At 45.3% G+C, this 19,986-nt stretch overlaps 1 protein-coding gene across 1 annotated transcript in view; it reads right to left on the bottom strand.

The window, feature by feature from the left end:
* Nucleotides 1-280: 280 nt before the first annotated feature.
* The window catches only part of LOC140206421 (noelin-3-like), a 36,671-nt gene continuing 16,965 nt past the window's right edge, over nucleotides 281-19,986 (bottom strand). The window contains exons 3-5 of the mRNA XM_072274788.1: nucleotides 14,698-14,917; nucleotides 1,371-1,477; nucleotides 281-976 (exon numbers count right to left, since the gene is read on the bottom strand). Of these exons, the coding sequence (XP_072130889.1) occupies nucleotides 281-976; nucleotides 1,371-1,477; nucleotides 14,698-14,917 (1,023 nt within the window). The remainder of the gene's footprint in view (nucleotides 977-1,370; nucleotides 1,478-14,697; nucleotides 14,918-19,986) is intronic.

The raw sequence follows: 19,986 nt of genomic DNA, 5'->3' as shown, positions 1-19,986 counted from the left end.
AGTGTGTATATCTGCAAGTTGTTGCATTACTTGGTTCAGCAGCCAAGACCACATTCACCAAAGTCCCAAACATACTGGATTATCGTGGGTTTTACTGAAGTTTCCTTGTCTACGGTAAAGGGACAGAATGTTTCTCCAGTAGAGCAGCCATTCTAAGATGGGAACTGTCACACTGTTTACATACAGATTTGTTAAAAGCCTTGGCATTATTTTACTAACGACTCACAACAGGAAAAGGAAGGTTTGAAAATCTTATTTTGTTTTTGGAGGCTTTCACCAGTTACTGCTCCCCAGGAGTCTCCATTTCTCCCTGGGTCTGAATAACATGGAACAAGGTGACATTGAAGAGCACTTGATGGCCGTTGTTCCATGCGTATAGCGTGCGGTCTCTGGCATTGTAATCCAGCATAGAGATGTGGGAGTACTGATTGTGGAAGGGGACGTCAATGTACTCATAGCTGGATGTCTTGGTGGAGTATGCGTAGTAGACCTTAGCACCCGTCAGGTGGGAGTTGGTGACATACAAAGTTCCGCAGATCATGAACGTCTCTCCGGCACTCCTCTTGGGGTAACCTGTGTTCCAGGTCCGATGCACCTGCAGCGTCTGCGTGTCCAGCTGGCTGATGACAATGTTTCCTGCATTCTGGTTGGTTGCATAGACAGCCCAGATCCCACCCTCGTCAGCCATGAGATCGATGTCAGAGAAGCCGCCCCAGGTGTAGGGGTATATGTTATTGAAGCCAGCGTAGTCGAGGCTGCGTTGCGCCCCTACTGAACTTGTACGGAAGTTGTACCTGATCAGCGTGTTGCTTTGATACTTGTTATAGTAAAGAGAGCCATTATAGACCAGGTGATTGGTGCCAGCCCATGGGTAGGGCAGGTGGTACTGCCTGTAATCCTCCCCACTGACAAAGCCCGCCATGGACTGATATTCCAGCACCACCTTGCTGCTTGTGTATCCATCCATGTACCACACCTGGGAGAGGAACGGTACAGTCAGAACTACAGGCATTGGGGAGGAACACCCCTCCTCTCCCCTTCCCACTCGTCCATGTACCACACCTGGAAGAGGAACAAAATTACAGGCACTGGGGAGGAACACCCCTCCTCTCCCCTTCCCACTCGTCCATGTACCACACCTGGAAGAGGAACAAAATTACAGGCACTGGGGAGGAACACCCCTCCTCTCCCCCTCCCACTCGTCTATGTATCGCACCTGGGAGAGGAACGGTACAGTCAGAACTACAGGCACTGGGGAGGAACACCCCTCCTCTCCTTCCCACAAACTCCCTTCCCCTCCACCTCCCCCTCCCCCTGCCTCCTCCCCCCGCCCCTGCCTCCACCCACCACACTACCCCTACGTCGTTAACCTTGTCATCTCTCTGTGCTGCTAGAGGGTCAGTCATCCATGCTCCAAACCTGGTTCCGGATGTCTTCACTGTGATCGGCAGACTAATTTTCATCAACTTGCCACAGGCTGTAAGAGTAATTGACAAAGCCTTTCGTCATTCTCTCTCTCCACACCCAGACCTCTCTTGATACCCACTGCTTTCTCAAGCTGTAGGTTCTCTCCCTGCAGCCGCATGGGTTTCTCAAGAACATAAGATCATGGGCACAGAAGAGGCTACTTGGCCCCTCAGTGCTGTCCCACCACTCAATGTAACCACTGCAGATCTGCGCCAGGCCCTATCTCCCCTGCTGAAATGTTGGAGGCCCGTCGGTATGTGAGGGAGGAAGAAGGAGGAAAAGTGAGGTGGAAGGCGACTTGAAGGCCTAAAGAAATGTTTGAGGTCAGTCAGTCGGTGTGTCAGAGAGTGAATGGCCAGGTGTTAGGGAAGGAAAGGTGACCTGTCTTGCTGTTATTGTCTTGTTTGCTTTGTTGTGTTGTTGTTCTTTGTGTTCTGCTCAATGTTGTTGGCATGTGATCTTGGTGCTGGAAATGTGTGGCGACACTTGAGGGCTCCTTTGTTAACCCAAGTGACACATTTCACTGTATTTTTCCATGTGCATCCATCATCAGGGAGCCCGTGTTGATGTGCAGAGTTCACAGCTCCCAAAAGCGGCTGTGCACATTGACAGGGCTGGGCTGTTACGAGGCGCGTGGCATGCCTGCCATTACTCACTGAGGCAGTGAGATCAAAAGACAGGAAATTATATTCAATTCTCATTAGGCTGCATCTAGATTACTGCATACAATCCTGGATGCCCCACTATAGGAAGGATGTCGTGGCCTTGGAGAGAGTGCAGAAGAGTGCTGCCTGGATTAGAGGCATGTGCTATATTGACAAGGCAGACAAACTTGGTTTGTTTTCTTTGGAGTGAAAGAAGCTGAAAGATCTGACAGAGGTTTATAAGGTTATAAGACCACGAGAAATAGGAGCATAATTAGACCATTCGGCCCATCGAGTTTGCTCCACCATTCCATCATGGCTGCTATCGGATCCCACTCAACTCCTTACACCTGCCTTCTCAACATATCCTTTGATGCCCTGCCGATCAGGAAACGATCAATTTCTACTTTAAATATACGCACAGACAGCCTCCACGGCTGTCTGCGACAGAGCATACCACAGATTTACTACTCTCTGGCTAAAAAAAAAAATCCTTCTTACCTCTGTTTTCAAGGGTCGCCCCTCAATTTTGAGGCTGTGCCCTCTAGTTCTGGATACCCCCATCATAGGAAACATCATCTCCACATCCACCCTATCAAGTCCTTTCAACATTCAGTAGGTTTCAGTGACATCCCCGCACATTATTCTAAATTCCATTGAGTACAAGCCCAAAACTACCAAAGGCTCTTCATATGATAACCTTTTCATTCCCGGAATCATCCTCATGTACCTCCTCCGGACTCTCTCCAATGACAACACATCCTTTCTGAGATATGGGGCCCAGAACGGTTGACAATATTCCCAGTGCGGCCTGACTAGTGTCTTATAAAGGCTCAGGATTATCTCCTTGCTTTTATATTCTATTCCCCTTGAAAAATTGGATTTGCCTTCTTTACCGCAGACACAACCTGTAAATTAATCTTCTGGAAGTCTTGCACAAGGACTTTGCATGAGCCTCTTCACTTCTGATGTTTGAAACCTCTCCCCATTCAGATAATAGTCCGCACGATTGTTCCTTTTACCAAAATGCATTATCATACATTTCCCAACAGTTCATTCCATCTGCCACTTTTTTGCCCATACTTCCAATTTGTCTAAATCCTGCTGCAATCACATTGCTTCCTCAGCACTGCCTACCCCTCCACCTATCTTTGTATCGTCTGCAAACTTTGCCACAAAGCCATCAATTCCATTATCTAAATCATTGACAAACAATGTGAAAAGCAGTGGTCCCAATACTGATCCCTGAGGAACACCATTGGTCACCAGTAGTCAAGCACAAGAGGTCTCTTTTATTGCCACTCGCTGCCTCCTGCCTGTCAGCCATTCCTCTATCCATGCCAGTGTCTTTCCTGTAACGCCACAGCATTTTATCTTTTTAAGCAGCCTCATGTGTGGCACCTTATCAAACGCCTTCTGTAAGTCCAAGTTAATGACATCCACTGCCTCTCCTTTCTCAACTCTGCTTGTTAGTTCCTTGAAGAACTCTAACAGATTCATCAAGAAAGATTTCCCTTTAAAGAAACCATGCTGAAATTGACTTATTTTATCATCAGTCTCCAAGTACCTTGAAACCCCATCCTTAATAATGGACTCCAACATTTTCCCAACCACTGAGGTTAGGCTAACTGGCCTATAATTTCCTTTCTTTTGTCCTTCTGCCTTCTTAAAGAGTGGAGTGACATTTGCAATTTTTCAGTCCTCCGGGACCATGCCAGAATGAAGAGATTCTTGAAAGATCGTGACCAATGCATCTGTTAACTCTTCAGCAACCTCTCTCAGGACTCTGGGATGTTGTCCATCTGGTCCAGGTGACTTGTCCACCTTAAAACCTTTCAGTTTGCCTGGCACCTTTTTCTTTGTAATAGCAATGGCACTCACTCCTGCTTCCTGACACTCACGAACCTCTGGCACACAGCTAGTGTCTTCCACAGTGAAGAAAAATGCAAGATTCTTATTAAGTTCATCTGGCATTTCTTTGTCCCCCACTACTACCTCATCATCATTTTCCAGTGGTCCGATATCAACTCTTACTCTTTAAACTGACCAGGTGCACGACATCCTGGTATGAGAGGGAAAGCAACCAGAAGTCACGATACATGTTGGCACCAATGACACAGGCAAGAAGAGGGATGAGGTCCTGAAGTGTGAGTTTTGGGAACTGCGCAGAAGGCTGAAGAACAGGACCTCAAGGGTGGCGTTCTCAGGATTGCTGCCAGTGCAACGTGACAGAGATGGTAAGAATTGGAGGAGATGGCAGTTGAATGCGTGGCTGAGGAGTTGGTGCAGGGGGCAGGGCTTTAGATTTTTGGATCATTGGGATCTCTTCTGGGGAAGGTGGGACCTGTACAGATTGGATGGGTTGCACCTGAACTCGAGGGGGAACAATATCCTTGCAGGTAGGTTTGCTAGCGTGGTTCGCGAGTGTTTAAACTAATTTGCGAGGGGGATGGGACTTGGAGCGATAGAGCAGTGAAAGAAGTGCATGGAGTAAAGCCAGATCTAACATACAGAGAGGCTTTGAGGAAAGAGAAGCAGAATAAACGGTGTAAAGGTAGTAAGGTAGAAGGGCTGAAATGTGTGTACCTCAATGCAAGAAGCATCAGGAACAAAGGTGATGAACTGAGAGCTTGGATACATACATGGAATTATGATGTCGTGGCCAATACAGTGACTTGGCTGGCACCAGGGCAGGAATGGATTCTCAATATTCCTGGAATAGTACTTTAAAAGGGATAGAGCGGTGGGGGAAGGGGAGGAGGGGTGGTATTACTGGTCAGGAATATTATTACAGCCACAGAAAGGGTGGGTAATGTAGCAGGATCCTCTTTTGAGTCAGTATGGGAAGAAGTCAGGAACAGGAAGGGAGCAGTTACTCTACTGGGGGTATTCTATAGGCCCCCTGGTAGCAGCAGAGATACAGAGGAGCAGATTGGGAGGCAGATTTTGGAAGGGTGCAAAAATAACAGGGTTGTTATCATGGGTGACTTTAACTTCCCTAATATTGATTGACACCTGATTAGTTCCAAGGGTTTAGATGGGGCAGAGTTTGTTAAGTGTGTCCAGGATGGATTCCTGTCACAGTATGTTGACAGGCCAATTGGGGGAATGCCATACTAGATCTAGTATTAGGTAATGAACCGGGTCAGGTTACAGATCTCTCAGTGGGTGAGCATCTGGGGGACAGTGACCACCACTCCCTGGCCTTTAGCATTATCATGGAAAAGGATAGAATCAGAGAGGACAGGAAGATTTTTAATTGGGGAAGGACAAATTATGAGGCTATAAGGCTAGAATTTGCGGGTGTGAATTGGGATGATGTTTTTGCAGGGAAATGTACTATGGACGTGTGGTCGATGTTTAGGGATCTCTTGCAGGATGTTAGGGATAAATTTGCCCCGGTGAGGAAGATAAAGAATGGTAGGGTGAAGGAACCATGGGTGACAAGTGAGGTGGAAAATCTAGTCAGGTGGAAGTGGAAGAAGGCAGCATACATGAGGTTTAGGAAGCAAGGATCAGATGGGTCTATTGAGGAATATAGGGTAGCAAGAAGGGAGCTTAAGAAGGGGCTGAGGAGAGCAAGAAGGGGGCATGAGAAGGCCTTGGTGAGTAGGGTAAAGGAAAATTCCAAGGCATTCTTCAATTATGTGAAGAACAAAAGGATGACAGGAGTGAGGGTAGGACCGATTAGAGATAAAGGTGGGAAGATGTGCCTGGAGGCTGTGGAAGTGAGCGAGGTCCTCAATGAATACTTCTCTTTGGTATTCACCAATGAGAGCGAACTTGATGACAGTGAGGACAATATGAGTGAGGTTGGTGATCTGAAGCATGTTGATATTAAGGGAGAGGAGGTGTTGGAGTTGTTAAAATACATTAGGATGGATAAGACCCCGGGGCCTGATGGAATTTTCCCCAGGCTGCTCCACAAGGCGAGTGAAGAGATTGCTGAGCCTCTGGCTAGGATCTTTATGTCCTCGTTGTCCATAGAAATGGTACCAGAGGATTGGAGGGAGGCAAATGTTGTCCCCTTGTTCAAAAAAGGTAGTAGGGATAGTCTGGGTAATTATAGACCAGCGAGCCTTACGTCTGTGGTGGGAAAGCTGTTGGAAAAGATTCTTAGAGATAGGATCTATGAGCATTTAGAGAAACATGGTCTGATCAGGGACAGTCAGCATAGCTTTGTGAAGGGCAGATCGTGTCTAACAAGCCTGATAGAGTTCTTTGACGTGGTGACCAGGCATATAGATGAGGGTAGTGCAGTGGATGTGAATATATGGATCTTAGTAAGGCATTTGACAAGGTTCCACACGGTAGGCTTATTCAGAAAGTCAGAAGGCATGGGATCCAGGGAAGTTTGGCCAGGTGGATTCAGAATTGGCTCGCCTACAGAAATGTAATAAAGTCATCTGAATGATGAATTTCAGCGAGTGCAAACAACCCATTCATAAGAGACTGTACAAATAGATTCACACACATTGCTCCATGCACCACAGCTGGTGGAGGGAGTACATTAGGATTGGAGGGTTGTGACTAGTGGTGTTCCACAAGGATCGGTTCTGGAACCTCTACTTTTCGTGATTTTTATTAACGACCTGGATGTAGGGGGTAGAAGGATGGGTTGGCAAGTTTGCAGATGACACAAAGGTTGGTGGTGTTGTGGATAGTGCAGAGGATTGTTGAAGATTGAAGAGAGACATTGATAGGATGCAGAAGTGGGCTGAGAAGTGGCAGATAGAGTTCAACCCGGAGAAGTGTGAGGTGGTACACTTTGGAAGGATGAACTCCAAGGCAGAGTACAAAGTAAATGGTAAGTTACTTGGTAGTGTGGAGGAGCAGCGGGATCTGGGGTACTTGTCCACAGATCCCTGAAAGTTGCCTCACAGGTGGATAGGGTAGTTAAGAAAGTTTATGGGGTATTAGCTCTCATAAGTCGAGGGATAGAGTTTAAGAGTCATGAGGTAATGATGCAGCTGTATAAAACTCTGGTTAGGCCATACTTGGAATACTGTGTCCAGTTCTGGTCACCTCACTATAGGAAGGATGTGGAAGCATTGGAAAGGGTACAGAAGAGATTTACCAGGATGCTGCCTGGTTTAGAGAGCATGCATTATGGTCAGAGATTAAGGGAGATAGGGCTTTACTCTTTGGATAGAAGGAGGATGACAAGAGACATGATTGAGGTGTACAAGATATTAAGAAGAATATATAGAGTGGACAGCCAGCGCCTCTTCCCCAGGGCACCACTACTCAATACAAAAGGACATAGCTTTAAGGTAAGGGGTGGGAAGTTCAAGGGGGATATTAGAGGAAGGTTTTTTACTCAGAGAGTGGTTGGTGTGTGGAATGCACTGCCTGAGTCAGTGGTGGAGGCAGATACACTAGTGAAATTTAAGAGACTTCTAGACAGGTATATGGAGGAATTTAAATTGGGATGTTATATGGGAGGCAGGGTTTGAGGGTGGGCACAACATTGTGGGCTGAAGGGCCTGTACTGTGCTGTACTATTCTATGTTCTATGTTTTATACAACTGAAAAAAACTTTTGGTATCCTGCTTCATATAATTGACTAGCCTACTCTCATATTTCATCTTTTCCTTTCTTGTCGTTTTTTTAGTTGGATTTTAAAAGCTTCCCAATCATCCATCTTCCCACTCACTTTTGCTACTTTTCATGCCCTTTCTTTGGCCTTTATGCAGTCCTTAACTTCTCTTTTCAGCCACAGTTGCCTACATCTATCATTTGAGAACTTCTTCCTCTGTGGGACATATCTACCTTACGCCTTGTGAATTATTCCCAGAAACCAGTCATCTCTGCTCTGCCATCATCCCCAGCAGTATCCTCCTCCAATCCACCTGGGCAAGTTCCTCTCCCATGTCTCCGTAATTCCCTTCATTCTATTGTGATACAGATACATGTGGTATGCTTCGTGGAAATGGAAATGGTGGATCAACTGAATGTACTTTGCATTGGTCTTCATTGTGGAAGACACCTGCTGTATGCTGGAAGTTCAAAATCCTCATGGAAGTCAGCGAAGTTGCCATTACTAGGGAGGAGGTGCCAGAGCAGTCTGATGCAGAGTAGTAAGGCTTTTGCTCAGCAAGGATTCATGGAGAACAGGCGGAGGCAAGGTAAGTAGGAAAAATTCATTCCTTATTTCTGATTTAAATCTTGAGAGAATAGGGAGTATGTCTACAGAGCCAGTGTTCTGTGCAGGGAGTCAGGTGTGGGATGTCCAGGAGACTACCAGCCTTTCCGATGGCCAATTTGCACCAGGTGCATCGAGACACAGCTCCTTAGAGACCGTGTTAGGGAACTAGAACTGCCCCTCGATGACGTTCGGCTTGTTAGGGAAAGTGAAACAGTGACAGACAGGAGCTACAGGGAGTTAGTCACCCAAGGCAACACGAGACCAATAAATGGGTGTCAGGAGAGGGAAGGGAAAACATCAGATGTGGGGAGCACCCTGTGCCGTCCCCCTCAACAATAAGTACTCCATTTTGAGTATTGTTGAGGGGGACAGCCTACCTGTGGGATGCATCAGTGGCCGTGCCTCTGGCATTGAGTCTGGCCCTGTGGCTCGAAGGGTAGGTAACTGAAGAAGAAATGGCAGCAGTAATAGGGGACTCTATAGTCAGGGGGATAGATAAGTGATTCTGTGGACATGAAAAGGAAACACAGATGGTAGCTTGCCTCCCAGGTGCCAGGGTCCAAGATATTTCTGGAGACGTCCACAATATCCTGAAGTGAGAGGGTGAGCAGCCAGAAGTCATGGTACACATTGGTACCAACAACATGGGTAGAAAAAGGGAGGAGGTCCTGAAGAAAGAATATAGGGTTAGAAAGGAAGCTGAGAAGCAAGACCTCAAGGGTAGTAATGTCGAAATTGCTGGCTGTGCTACACTACTGTGAGAATAGGAATAGAATAAAGTGAGAAATAAATGCATGGCTGAAGGATTGGAGCAGGAGGTAAGGATTCAGATAAGTGAGACCTTTTCTGGGGCAGGTGGGACCAGAACAAAAGGGACAGGTTGGACTTGGATCCAAGGGTGACCAATATTCTTTCAGGCAGGTTTATTAGAACTGTTGGGAATGGTTTAAACTAATATGGCAGGGGGATGAGAACCGGGATGATAGAGCTGAGCAGATGATGTAATATGTAATATAAATGTAAGGAAGGACAAGCCAATGATTGGGTACAAATGCAGACAGAGCAAAGAGTTAAATTGTACTGCAGAGGCAAAATTCAAAAGTGCGAAGAATGCAGGGCTGAAGGTGCTGTATTTAAATGCGATAGCATTCAGAATAAGGTGGACGAACTTGTGGCGTAATTACAGATTGGTCGGTATGACATTGTGGACATCACTGAGTTGTGGCTGAAATAAGGCCATAGTTGGGAAATTAACATCAAAGGATATACTTTGTATCCAAAGGACAGGCAGTGGTGTGGCTCTGTCGGTAAGAAATGGAATTATGTCTTTAGAAAGAGGTGACATAGGATCAGAGAATGTTGAATCTTTGTGAGTGGAATTAAGGAATTGCAAGGGTAAAAAAAAAGTTATAGGAATCATATATAAGCTTCCAAATAGTAGCCAAGATGTGGGATTAAGATCGTAAAGGGAGCTGGAAGGGGCACATAATAAGGGTAATGACACACTTGTAATGGGGAACTTGAGTATGCAAGGGGATTGGGAACATTAGGTTGTTGTTGGATCGCAAGGGAGGGAATTTGTTGAATGCCTATAAGATGGCTTTTTAGAGCAGCTTGTACTTGAGCCTACCTGGGGGAAAAGCTATTTGAGATTGAGTCTCATGTAATAACCCAGATCGTATTAGGGAGCTTAACGTAAAGGATCTCTTAGGAGGAAGTGATCATAATATGATTGAATTCATACTGCAGTTTGAGAGGGAGAAACATAAGTCACATAAATCAGCATTACAATGGAATGAAGGAAATTACAGAGGCATGAACTTGTGTAGGTTGATCGGTGGAGGATTTTGGTGGGGTTGATGGCAGAGCAGAGATGGCTGAAGTTTCTGGGAATAGTTCACAAGGTGCAGGAAAGATATGTCCCACAGAGGAAGTAGTTCTCAAATGGCAGGGGTAGGCAACTGTGACCGACAAAGGAAGTTGAGGACTGCATAAAAGCCAAGGAAAGGGCATATAAGGTAGCAAAAGTGAGTGGGAAGTTGGATGATTGGGAAGCTCTTAAAATCCAATAAAAGGCAACAGAAAAGCTATAAGAAGGGAAACGATGAAATATGAGGACAGACTAGCCAATGATATAAAGTAGGATACCAAAGGTTTTTTCAGTTATATCAAGAGTAAAAAGAAGGTGAGAGTTGATATTCGACCACTGGAATATCAGATGAACTTAATGAGAACCTTGAATTTTTCTTCACTGTGGAAGACACTAGCAGTGTGCCAGAGGTCCGTGACTGTCAGGGAGCAGAAGTGAGTGCCATTGCTCTTACAAAGAAAAAAATGCCAGGCAAACTCAAAGGTCTTAAGGACCAGAAGAACTACATTCCAGAGTGCTGAGAGAGGTTGCTGAAGTGACAATGGATGCATTGGTCGTGGTCTTTCAAGAATCAATTGATTCTAACGTGGTCCTGGAGGACTGGAAGATTGCAAGTGTCACACCACTCTTTAAGAAGGGAGGAAGACAAAAGAATGGAAATTTTAAGCCAGTTAGACTGAGCTCAGTGGTTGGGAAAGTGTAGGAGTCTATTGTTAAGATGAAGTTTCGAGGTACTTGGAGACTAATGATAAAGTAAGTCAAAGTTAGCATGGTTTCCGTGAAGGAAAATCTTGTGACAAATCTGTCAGAGTTCTTCAAGGAACTAACAAGCAGTGTGGACAAAGGAGAGACAGTGGATGTTGTTTACTTGGATTTTCAGAAGGCATTTGATAAGGTGCCACACATGAGGCTGCTTAACAAAATAAAATCCTATGGTATTACAGGAAAGATACTGGCATGGATAGCAGAATGGCTGACAGGCAGGAGGCAGTGAGAGGGAATAAAAGGGGCCTTATCTGGTTGGTTGCCATTGAGTAGTGGTATCTCTCAGGGGTCAGTATTGGGACTGCTGCCTTTCACATTGTTTGTCAATGATTTGGATAATGGAATTGATGGTTTTGTGGCAAAGTTTGCGGATGATACGAAGATAGGTGGAGGGGTCGGTAGTGCTGAGGAAGCAATGTGATTGCAGCAGGACTTAGACAAATTGGAAGAATGGGCAAAAAGGTGGCAGATGGAATACAGTGTTGGGAAATGTACGATAATGCATTTTGGTAAAAGGAACAATAGCATGGACTATTATCTGAATGGGGAGAAGGTTCAAACATCAGAGTTGCAAAGTGACTTAGGAGTCCTCATGCAAGACTCCCAGAAGTTTAATTTATAGGTATTGTATGTGGTAAAGAAGACATAGAAAAAGAAAGTGGTTAAAAAAAAGACATAGGTAAAGAAGAAATACAATGTTGGCATTTATTTCGAGGGGAATAGAATATAAAAGCAAGGAGATAATGCTGAGCCTTTATAAGACACTCATTTAGCTGCATTTGGAATATTGTCGACAGTTTTGGGCTCCATGTCTCAGAAAGGATGTGCTTCTTTGGAGATAGTCCAGAGGAGGTTCATGAGGATGATTTCAGGATTTCGGAAACGAAGGGGTTAACATATGAGCACTTGGCAGCTTTCGGCCTGTACTCAATGGAATTTAGCAGAATGCGGGGGTGGGAGATATCTCATTGAAGCCTACCGAATGTTGAAAGGACTAGATAGGTTGGATGTGGAGAGGATGTTTCCTGTGGTGGAGGTATCCAGAACTAGAGGGCACCACCTTAAAATTGAGGAGCAACCTTTTGGAATAGAGGTAACAAGAATTTTTTTTAGCCAGAGTGCAGTAAATCTGTGGAATGGTCTGCCACAGACTGTGATAGAGTCCAAGCCTGTGCGTATATTTAAGGCAGAAGTTGATTATTTCCTGCTTGGTCAAGGCATCAAAGGATATGGTGAGAAGGCAGGTGTATTGAGTGGGATTCAGGATCAGCGATGATGGAATGGTGGAGCAGGTGTGATGGGCTGAATGGCCTAATTCTGCTCCTATGTTTTCTGGAAACAGAAAGGTCTGAAGGTAGATAAGTCACCTGGACCATATGGTGTATACCACTGGGTTATGGAGGAGGTGGCTGAAGAGATTGTGGAGGCATTAGTAATGATTTTTTCAAGAACCACTAGATTTTGGCATGGTTCTGAAGGAATGGAAAATTGCAAATATTACTGCCCTGTTCAAGAAGGAAAAGAGGAAGAAGAAAATAAATTATATGCTATTTAGACTGACCTCAGTGGCTGGGAAGATATTTTGTGTCTATTGTAAGGATGTGGTTCTGGGGTACTTGGAGGCATATGTTAAAAAGGCCGTAGTCAACATGGTTTCCTTAATGGAAAACCTTGCCTGACAAATGGGTTGGAATTTTTTTGAAGAAATAACAAGCAGGATAGACAAAGGAGAATCAGTGAATATTGTATACTTGGATTTTTAGAAGGCTTTTCACAAGGTGCCACACGAGGCTGCTTAAATAGTTTAGAGCCCATGGGATTACAGGATAGATACTAGCATGGATAGAGCTTTTGCTAATTGGCAGGAGGCAAAGAGTGGGTATAAAGGGAGCCTTTTCTGGTTGGCTGCCAGTGACTAGTGGGTTACCACAGGGGCCTGTGTTGGGGCCACTTCTTTTTATATTGTATGTTAATGACTTGGATGACGGAATTAATGGCTTTGTGGCCAAGTTTGTATACGATATGAAGATAGGTGAAATGGCAGGTAGTTTTGAGGAAGTGGAAGACTACAAAAGGATTTCAACAGATTAGGAGAATGGACAAAGAAGTGGCAAATAGAATATAGTGTCAGGAAGTATATGGTCATGCACTTTGGTAGGCAAGATAAAAGGGTACATGGAGCTTAGAAAAATAGAGGGCTATGGGTAACCTGAGGTAATTACTAAAGTAAGTACATGTTCAGCACAGCGTTGTGGGTCAAAGGGCCTGGATTGTGCTGTAGGTTTTCTATGTTCTATGTTTCTATGTAGACTATTTTCTAAATAAAGAGAAAATTCAAAAATCTGAGGTACAAAGGGATTTGGGAATTTTCATAAAGGTGGTGAGGAAGGCAAATGTGATGTTAGCATTCTTTTTGAGAGAACTAGAGTATAAAAGCAAAGAATTTATAAAACACTGCGGAGGCCTCACTTCGAGTATTGAGAGCAGTTTTGGGCCCCTTATCTGAGAAGGGATGTGCTGACATTGGAGATGGTTCACAGGAGTTCATGAAAATGATTCCAGGATTGAAAGGTTTGTCACATGATGAGCTTTTGATGGCTCTGGGCCTGTATTCACTGGAATTCAGAAGAATGTGGGGTGACCTCATTGAAACCTATCGAATGTTGAAAAGCATCAATGGAGTGGATGTGGAGACAATGTTTCCTATGGTGGAAGAGTCTCAGACCAGAGGACACAGCCTCAGAATACAGGGGTGTCCTCTCAGAATGGAGAAGAGAAGGAATTGCTTTAGCCAGAGAGTGGTGAATCTGCAATTCATTGCCACAGGCAGCTCTGGAGGCCAAGTCATTGAGTATATTTAAAGCAGAGGTTGATATATTTTTGATTAATCAGGGCATGAAAGATACAGGGAGAAGGCAGGAGATTAGGATTGAGAGGGGAGATAGGTAGCCATGATGAAGTTATGGAGCAGACTTGATGGGCCAAATGATCTAATTCTGCTCCTATATCTTATGGTCTTGTGGTCAAATTGAATGTTAGCATCCATTTCAAAAGGATTTGAATATAAGAACAAGGATGTAATGTTGAGGTTTTATTAGGCATGGGTCAGACCACACTTGGAGTATTGTGAGCAGTTTTGGGCCCCTTATCTACGGAAGGATGTGTTCCCATTGGAGAGATTGCAGAGGAGGTTCATGAGAATGACTATGGGAATGCAAGGGTTAACATATGAGTTGCATTAGATGGCTCTAGGTGTGTACTCACTGGAGTTTAGATGATTGAGGGGGGATCACATTGAAACCTACTGGATATTGAAAGATCTAAATAGAGTGATTGTGGAAATGACGTTTCTGATAGTGACGTAACCTCAGAGCGGAGATGAGGAAACATTTCTTCAGCCTTAGGATGGTGAATCTCTGGATTTCTTTGCCAATGACAGATGTTCAGGTCAAGTCATTAGGTATATTTAAAGTGGAGATTGATAGGTTCTTCATTAATCAGGAGTTCAAAGGTTCTGGGGAAAAGGTAGGAGAATGGAGTTGAGTGGGTTGATAAATTAGCCATGACAGAATAGTGGAGCAAACTCGATAGGTGATGGGCCAAATGGCCTAATTCTGCTCCTTGGTCTTACGTCCTTCTGGTTTAACAAAATGGGATCACAAAGAGTCAGTGTACAAGGGATTGTGTCTCTACTGAGACACTCAATGATCCTGTGACTATGCAGTTCTCAGTTTACTGTGATGGTACTTGGCCACGTCCCCTCACCAATGAGCACAGGTTTCAACAGAGAAAGGTGAACTCACAGAGTTTCTTCACACAGTCTTGGAGTCTGGCCTCCAGGTTCAACACCCTGTGCTGAAGTTCTTCATAGTCGTAAGCCCCGATTTCCTCCTGGATTCCTGTCAAAACTGCTGACAGGTTCTTCACCTCCTCTTTGAACTGTAGGATGAGCTTGCTGTCTGTTTTGTATTGTTCCAGCACAGGGATTAACGGCAGCATCTCCTTCATCTTCTCCTTCAGCTCCTGAGAAAGGTCACAATCAGCCACTTGGGTTTACACAGAACATGGAACATTGATCAGCAACAGGCCCTTTGGCCTGATGTCAGTGATACTGAATTTAATTCTGATTCTGATCCTTCTCCTAGCTTGCTGCCAGTTTAAGCTAATCCCATTTGCTTGCCCATGGTCTATATCCCTGTATTCCCCACCTGTCCACGTGTTTGTCTAAATCCCTCATAAACAACAATATTGTCTCAGGGAGCCTTTTGAAAACTGCAAGTCTCGTTGAGAGTGATTCATTGTTTGAACTAGCGAGTAAGAGAGACATCTTACAGGGTGAGAGCCTTTTGAAATCTGCTTGTCTCATCAGGAATGAGCTTTTTATTGAGTCAAATAAAAAGAAAGGACATGTAAGTGGAATGGACATTGTTGCAGCAGTTACTGTGTGATTGGGCCAGTGTTAAACTGTTCCTGCTTTGGCTCAAGAGACCTGGGCGAGAACAGGCTTGGGCAAGCACAGGTGAAGGTTCTAAGAAGGTTTCTAGTGAGTTTATTTTTTTCTGATAGTATATATCTGGTGTCCAGCGGTACTGGTATGTTGTTTGTGTGAGACATGGGACTTCGGGAGATCTCTGGTCTCCCAGATATTCACATCTGTACCAGGTGCACTAGCTGCAGTTCCTCAGAGAACATGTTAAGGAACTGGGAGCTGCAGTTGGATGACCTTAAGAAAGAACTAGGAGGTGATAGATAGGAGCTATAGGGTGGTAGTCATGCCTAAATTGCAGGAGGCAGGTTCGTGGGTGACTGTCAAGAGAAGAAGAATGAACAGATAGCCAGGGCAGAGTACTCCTGTAGCCATTTCCCTCTATGATAGGTATACCACTTTGGATTCTGCTGTGGGGAACAAACTACCTGGGAGAAGCAGCAGCGGGCGGGCCTGTGGCTCAGAAGGGACGGGGACAGAAGGGGAGTGCAGTAATAATCGGGCAGCAGCCTGGAAAATCTGTGGACGTGATAAAAACATCTGGGTGGTATGTTGCCTCCCTGGTGCCAGGGTCAAGGATGACTCAGATCGGGTCCACGGCATTCTAGAGAGGGAGAGTGAACAGCCAGAAGTCATGGTCCATATTAGCAGCAACGACATAGGTAGGAAGAGAGAGGTGGTTCTGAAGAGAGAATATGGGGAGTTCGGTTGAAAGCTGAAAAGCAGAACTTCCAGGCTAGTAATCTCTAGATTGTTGCCTGTGCCATGCGCCAGTGATAGTAAGAATAGGATAATTTGGCAGATAAATGCATGGCTGTAGAGTTGGTGTAGGGGACAGGGTTCATATTTCTGGATCATTGGGATCTCTTCCACGGAAGGTATGACCTGTACTAAAAGGGATGGGTTACACCTGAACCTGAGGGGTCTAATATCTTTGCGGGCAGATTTACTAGAGTTGTTGGGAAGGGTTTAAACCAATTTGGCGATGGGATAGGAACTGGAGGGATAGGCTAGAGCAACACACACAAAATGCTGGAGGAACTCAGCAGGTCAGGCAGAATCTATGGAAAAAAGTACAGTTGGTGTCTTGGCCTGAAAGAGTGGAGTTAAGAGAACTACAGAAGCATGAGAGAGGAGCAGGTCAAGACTGATTGGAAGGGAACTCCATCTCAGGGATGATGGCAGATCAGCAATGGCTGGAATTTTCAGGGACCAATTCGGAAGACACAGGATATGTACGTCCCAAAGAAGAAGTAATATTCTAAAGGGAGGGTGGGGCTACCGTGGCTGACAAGGAAAGTCAAAGACAGCATAAAAGCAAGGGAGAAGGCATACAATATAGCAAAAAATTAGTGGGAAGTGAAAGGAGTCAGAAGCTTTATAAAAACCAACAGAAGGTAACTGTGAAAGCCATGAGGAGAGAAAAAATGAAATAGGAAGGGAAGGTAGCCAATCATATCAAAGAGGATACCAAAAGTTTCTTCAAATACATAAAATGTAAAAGAGAGGTGAGAGTGGATATGGGACCACTGGAAAACATGCTGGAGAGATAGTAATGGGGGAGACAGAAATGGCTGAGAAATTTATTAAGTATTTTGTGTCAGTCTCCACTATGGAAGACACAAACAGTATGCTAGAAATATGACAGTAAAAAGAGGCAGAAGTGAGTATAGCTGTTATTACTAAGGAGAAGTGCTTGGGAAGCTATAAGGTCAGAAGGTAGATAAGCCAGATGGACCAAGTGGATGGCACATCAGGATTTTGAAAGAAGAAGCTGAAGAGATTGTGGAGGCATTGGTAATGATGTTTCAAGAATCACTAGATTCTGGCATGGTTCCAGAGGACTGGTAATTGTAAATGTCACCCACCCCACTTTCATGAAGGGAGGGAGGCAGAAGAAAGGAAATTATAGGCCAGTTAGCCTGACTTCAGTGGTTGGAAAAATGTGGGAGTCTATAAGAGCCCATGATATTACAGGAAAGATGCTAGCATGGATAGAGCAGTGGCTGATTGGCAGAAGACAAAGAGTGGGAATAAAGGAGGCCTTTTCTGATTGGCTATCGGTAACTTATGGTGTTCTACAGGGTTTGGTGTTGGGACCACTTCTTTACAGATTATCTGTCAATGATCTCGATGATGGAATTGATGGCTTTATAGCCAAGTTTGTGGATGAAATGAAGGTGGAGGGTCAAGTAGTGTTGAGGAAGCAGGGAGGCTGCAGAAGGACTTGGGAAGATTAGGAGAATGGGCAAAGAGGTGGCAGATGGAATATCGTGGTCAGAAGTGTATGGTCATACACTTTCTTTGAAGGAATAAAGGCATAGACTACTTTCTAATTGAAGAGAAAATTCAAAAATCAGGGATGTAAAGGGACATTGGAGTCCTTGTGCAGGATTCCCTATAGGTTAATTTTCAGGTTGAAGCAACACTCACAACACGCTGGAGGAACTCAGCAGGTCGGGCAGCATCTGTGGAAAAGATCGGTCGACGTTTTGGGCCGGAACCCTTTGTCAGGACTGTAAGGGGAAGGGGCAGAGGCCCTATAAAGAAGGTGGGGGGGGGTGGGAAGGAGAAGGCTGGTAGGTTCCAGGTGAAAAACCAGTAAGGGGAAAGATAAAGGGGTGGGGGAGGGGAAGCAGGGAGGGGATAGGCAGGAAAGGTGAAGAAGGAATAGGGGAAAACACAATGGGTAGTAGAAGGAGGCGGAACCATGAGGGAGGTGATAGGCAGCTGGGGGAGGGGGCAGAGTGACATAGGGATAGAGGAAGGAAGGGAGAGGGAATTACCCGAAGTTGGAGAATTCTATGTTCATACCAAGGGGCTGGAGACTACCTAGACGGTATACGAGGTGTTGGTCCTTCAACCTGAGTTTAGCCTCATCATGCAGTAGAGGAGGCCATGTATGGACATATCCGAATGGGAATGGGAAGCAGAATTGAAATGGGTGGCTACTGGGAGATCCTGTCTGCTTTGGCGGACGGAGCGGAGGTGCTTGACGAAGCGGTCCCCCAATCTGCGTCGGGTTTCACTGATGTAGAGGAGGCTGCACCGGGAGCACCGGATGCAATAGATGACCCCAACAGACTCACAAGTGAAGTGTTGCCTCACCTGGAAGGACTGTTTGGGGCCCTGAATGGTGACAAGAGAGGAGGTGTAGGGACAGGTGTAGCACTTGCGCTTACGGGGATAAGTGCCGGGTGGGAGATCCGTGGGGAGGGACGTGTGGACCCCAGGGAGTCGCGGAGGGACCAATCCCTGTGGAAAGCAGAGAGGGGTGGAGAGGGAAAGATGTGCTTAGTGGTGGGGTCCTGTTGAAGGTGGCGGAAGTTGTGGAGGATAATGTGCTGGATCCGGAGGCTGGTGGGGTGGTAGGTGAGGACAAGGGGAACTCTGTCCCTGTTGTAGTGGCAGGAGGATGGGGTGAGGGCCAAAGTGCGGGAAATGGAGGAGGTGCGGGTGAGAGCATCATGATTTTATGTTTATAATTTTCAGGTTGAGTTGGTGGTAAGGAAGACAAATGCATTATTAGCATTTAGTTTGGGAGGACTGGAATACAAAAGCAAGGTCGTAATGCTGAGGCTTCATAAGAGATTGGTCAGATCACACTTGGAGTATCATGAGCAGTTTTGGGCCCCTTATCTAAGAAAAGTTGAGTGAGGATTGGAGTGTGTCCAGAGGAGGTTCACGGGAATGATTAAAGTAATGAAAGGGTTAATATAAGAGGAACATTTGAGCCTTTATGTCAGTACTGGCTGGAGCTTAGAATGAGGGGGACTCTTATTGAAACCTATAGAGTATTGAAAGGTCTGGGTAGAGTGGATGTGGAGAGTATGTTTCCTATAGTGGGGTTTAGTCCAGGACCAGAGGGCACAGCCTTTGAATCGACAGATGTCCATTTAGATCAGAGTTGAGGAGGAATTTCTTTAGCCAGAGGGTGGTGAATCTGTGGAATTCATTGCTGTGGAGGACAAGTCATTGAGTGCATTTAAAGTGGAGGTTGGTAGGTCCTTGATTAGTCAGCATCAAAAGTTATGGGAGGAAGCCAAGAGTTCTGGTCGCCTCACTACAGGAAGGATGTGGAAACCATAGAAAGGGTGCAGAGGAGATTTACAAGGATGTTGCCTGGATTGGCAAGTATGCCTTATAAAGACAGGTTGAGTAAGCTCGGCTTTTTCTCCTTGGAGCGACGGAGGATGAGAGGTGACCTGATAGAGGTGTATAAGATGATGAGAGGCATTGATCGTGTGGATAGTCAGAGGCTTTTTCCCAGGGCTGAAATGGTTGCCACAAGAGGACACAGGTTTAAGGTGCTGGGGAGTAGGTACAGAGGAGATGTCAGGGATAAGTTTTTCACGAAGAGAGTGGTGAGTGTGTGGAATGGGCTGCCAACAACGGTGGTAGAGGCGGATACGATAAGGTCTTTTAAGAGACTTTTGGACAGGTACAAGCAGCTTAGAAAAATAGAGGGCTATGGATAAGCCTAGTAATTTCTAAGGTAGGGACATATTTGGCACAACTTTGTGGGCCGAAGGGCCTGTATTGTGCTGTAGGTTTTCTATGTTTCTAGAAGGGGGTTGAGAAGGATAGTAGTAAGGATAGGACTCAT

Source organism: Mobula birostris, chromosome 12 (genome assembly GCF_030028105.1).
Source record: "Mobula birostris isolate sMobBir1 chromosome 12, sMobBir1.hap1, whole genome shotgun sequence".
NCBI classification, from domain to species: Eukaryota; Metazoa; Chordata; class Chondrichthyes; order Myliobatiformes; family Myliobatidae; genus Mobula; species Mobula birostris.
The sequence above is the reverse complement of the archived record's forward strand: the minus strand, read 5'-3'. Positions and strand labels throughout refer to the sequence as shown.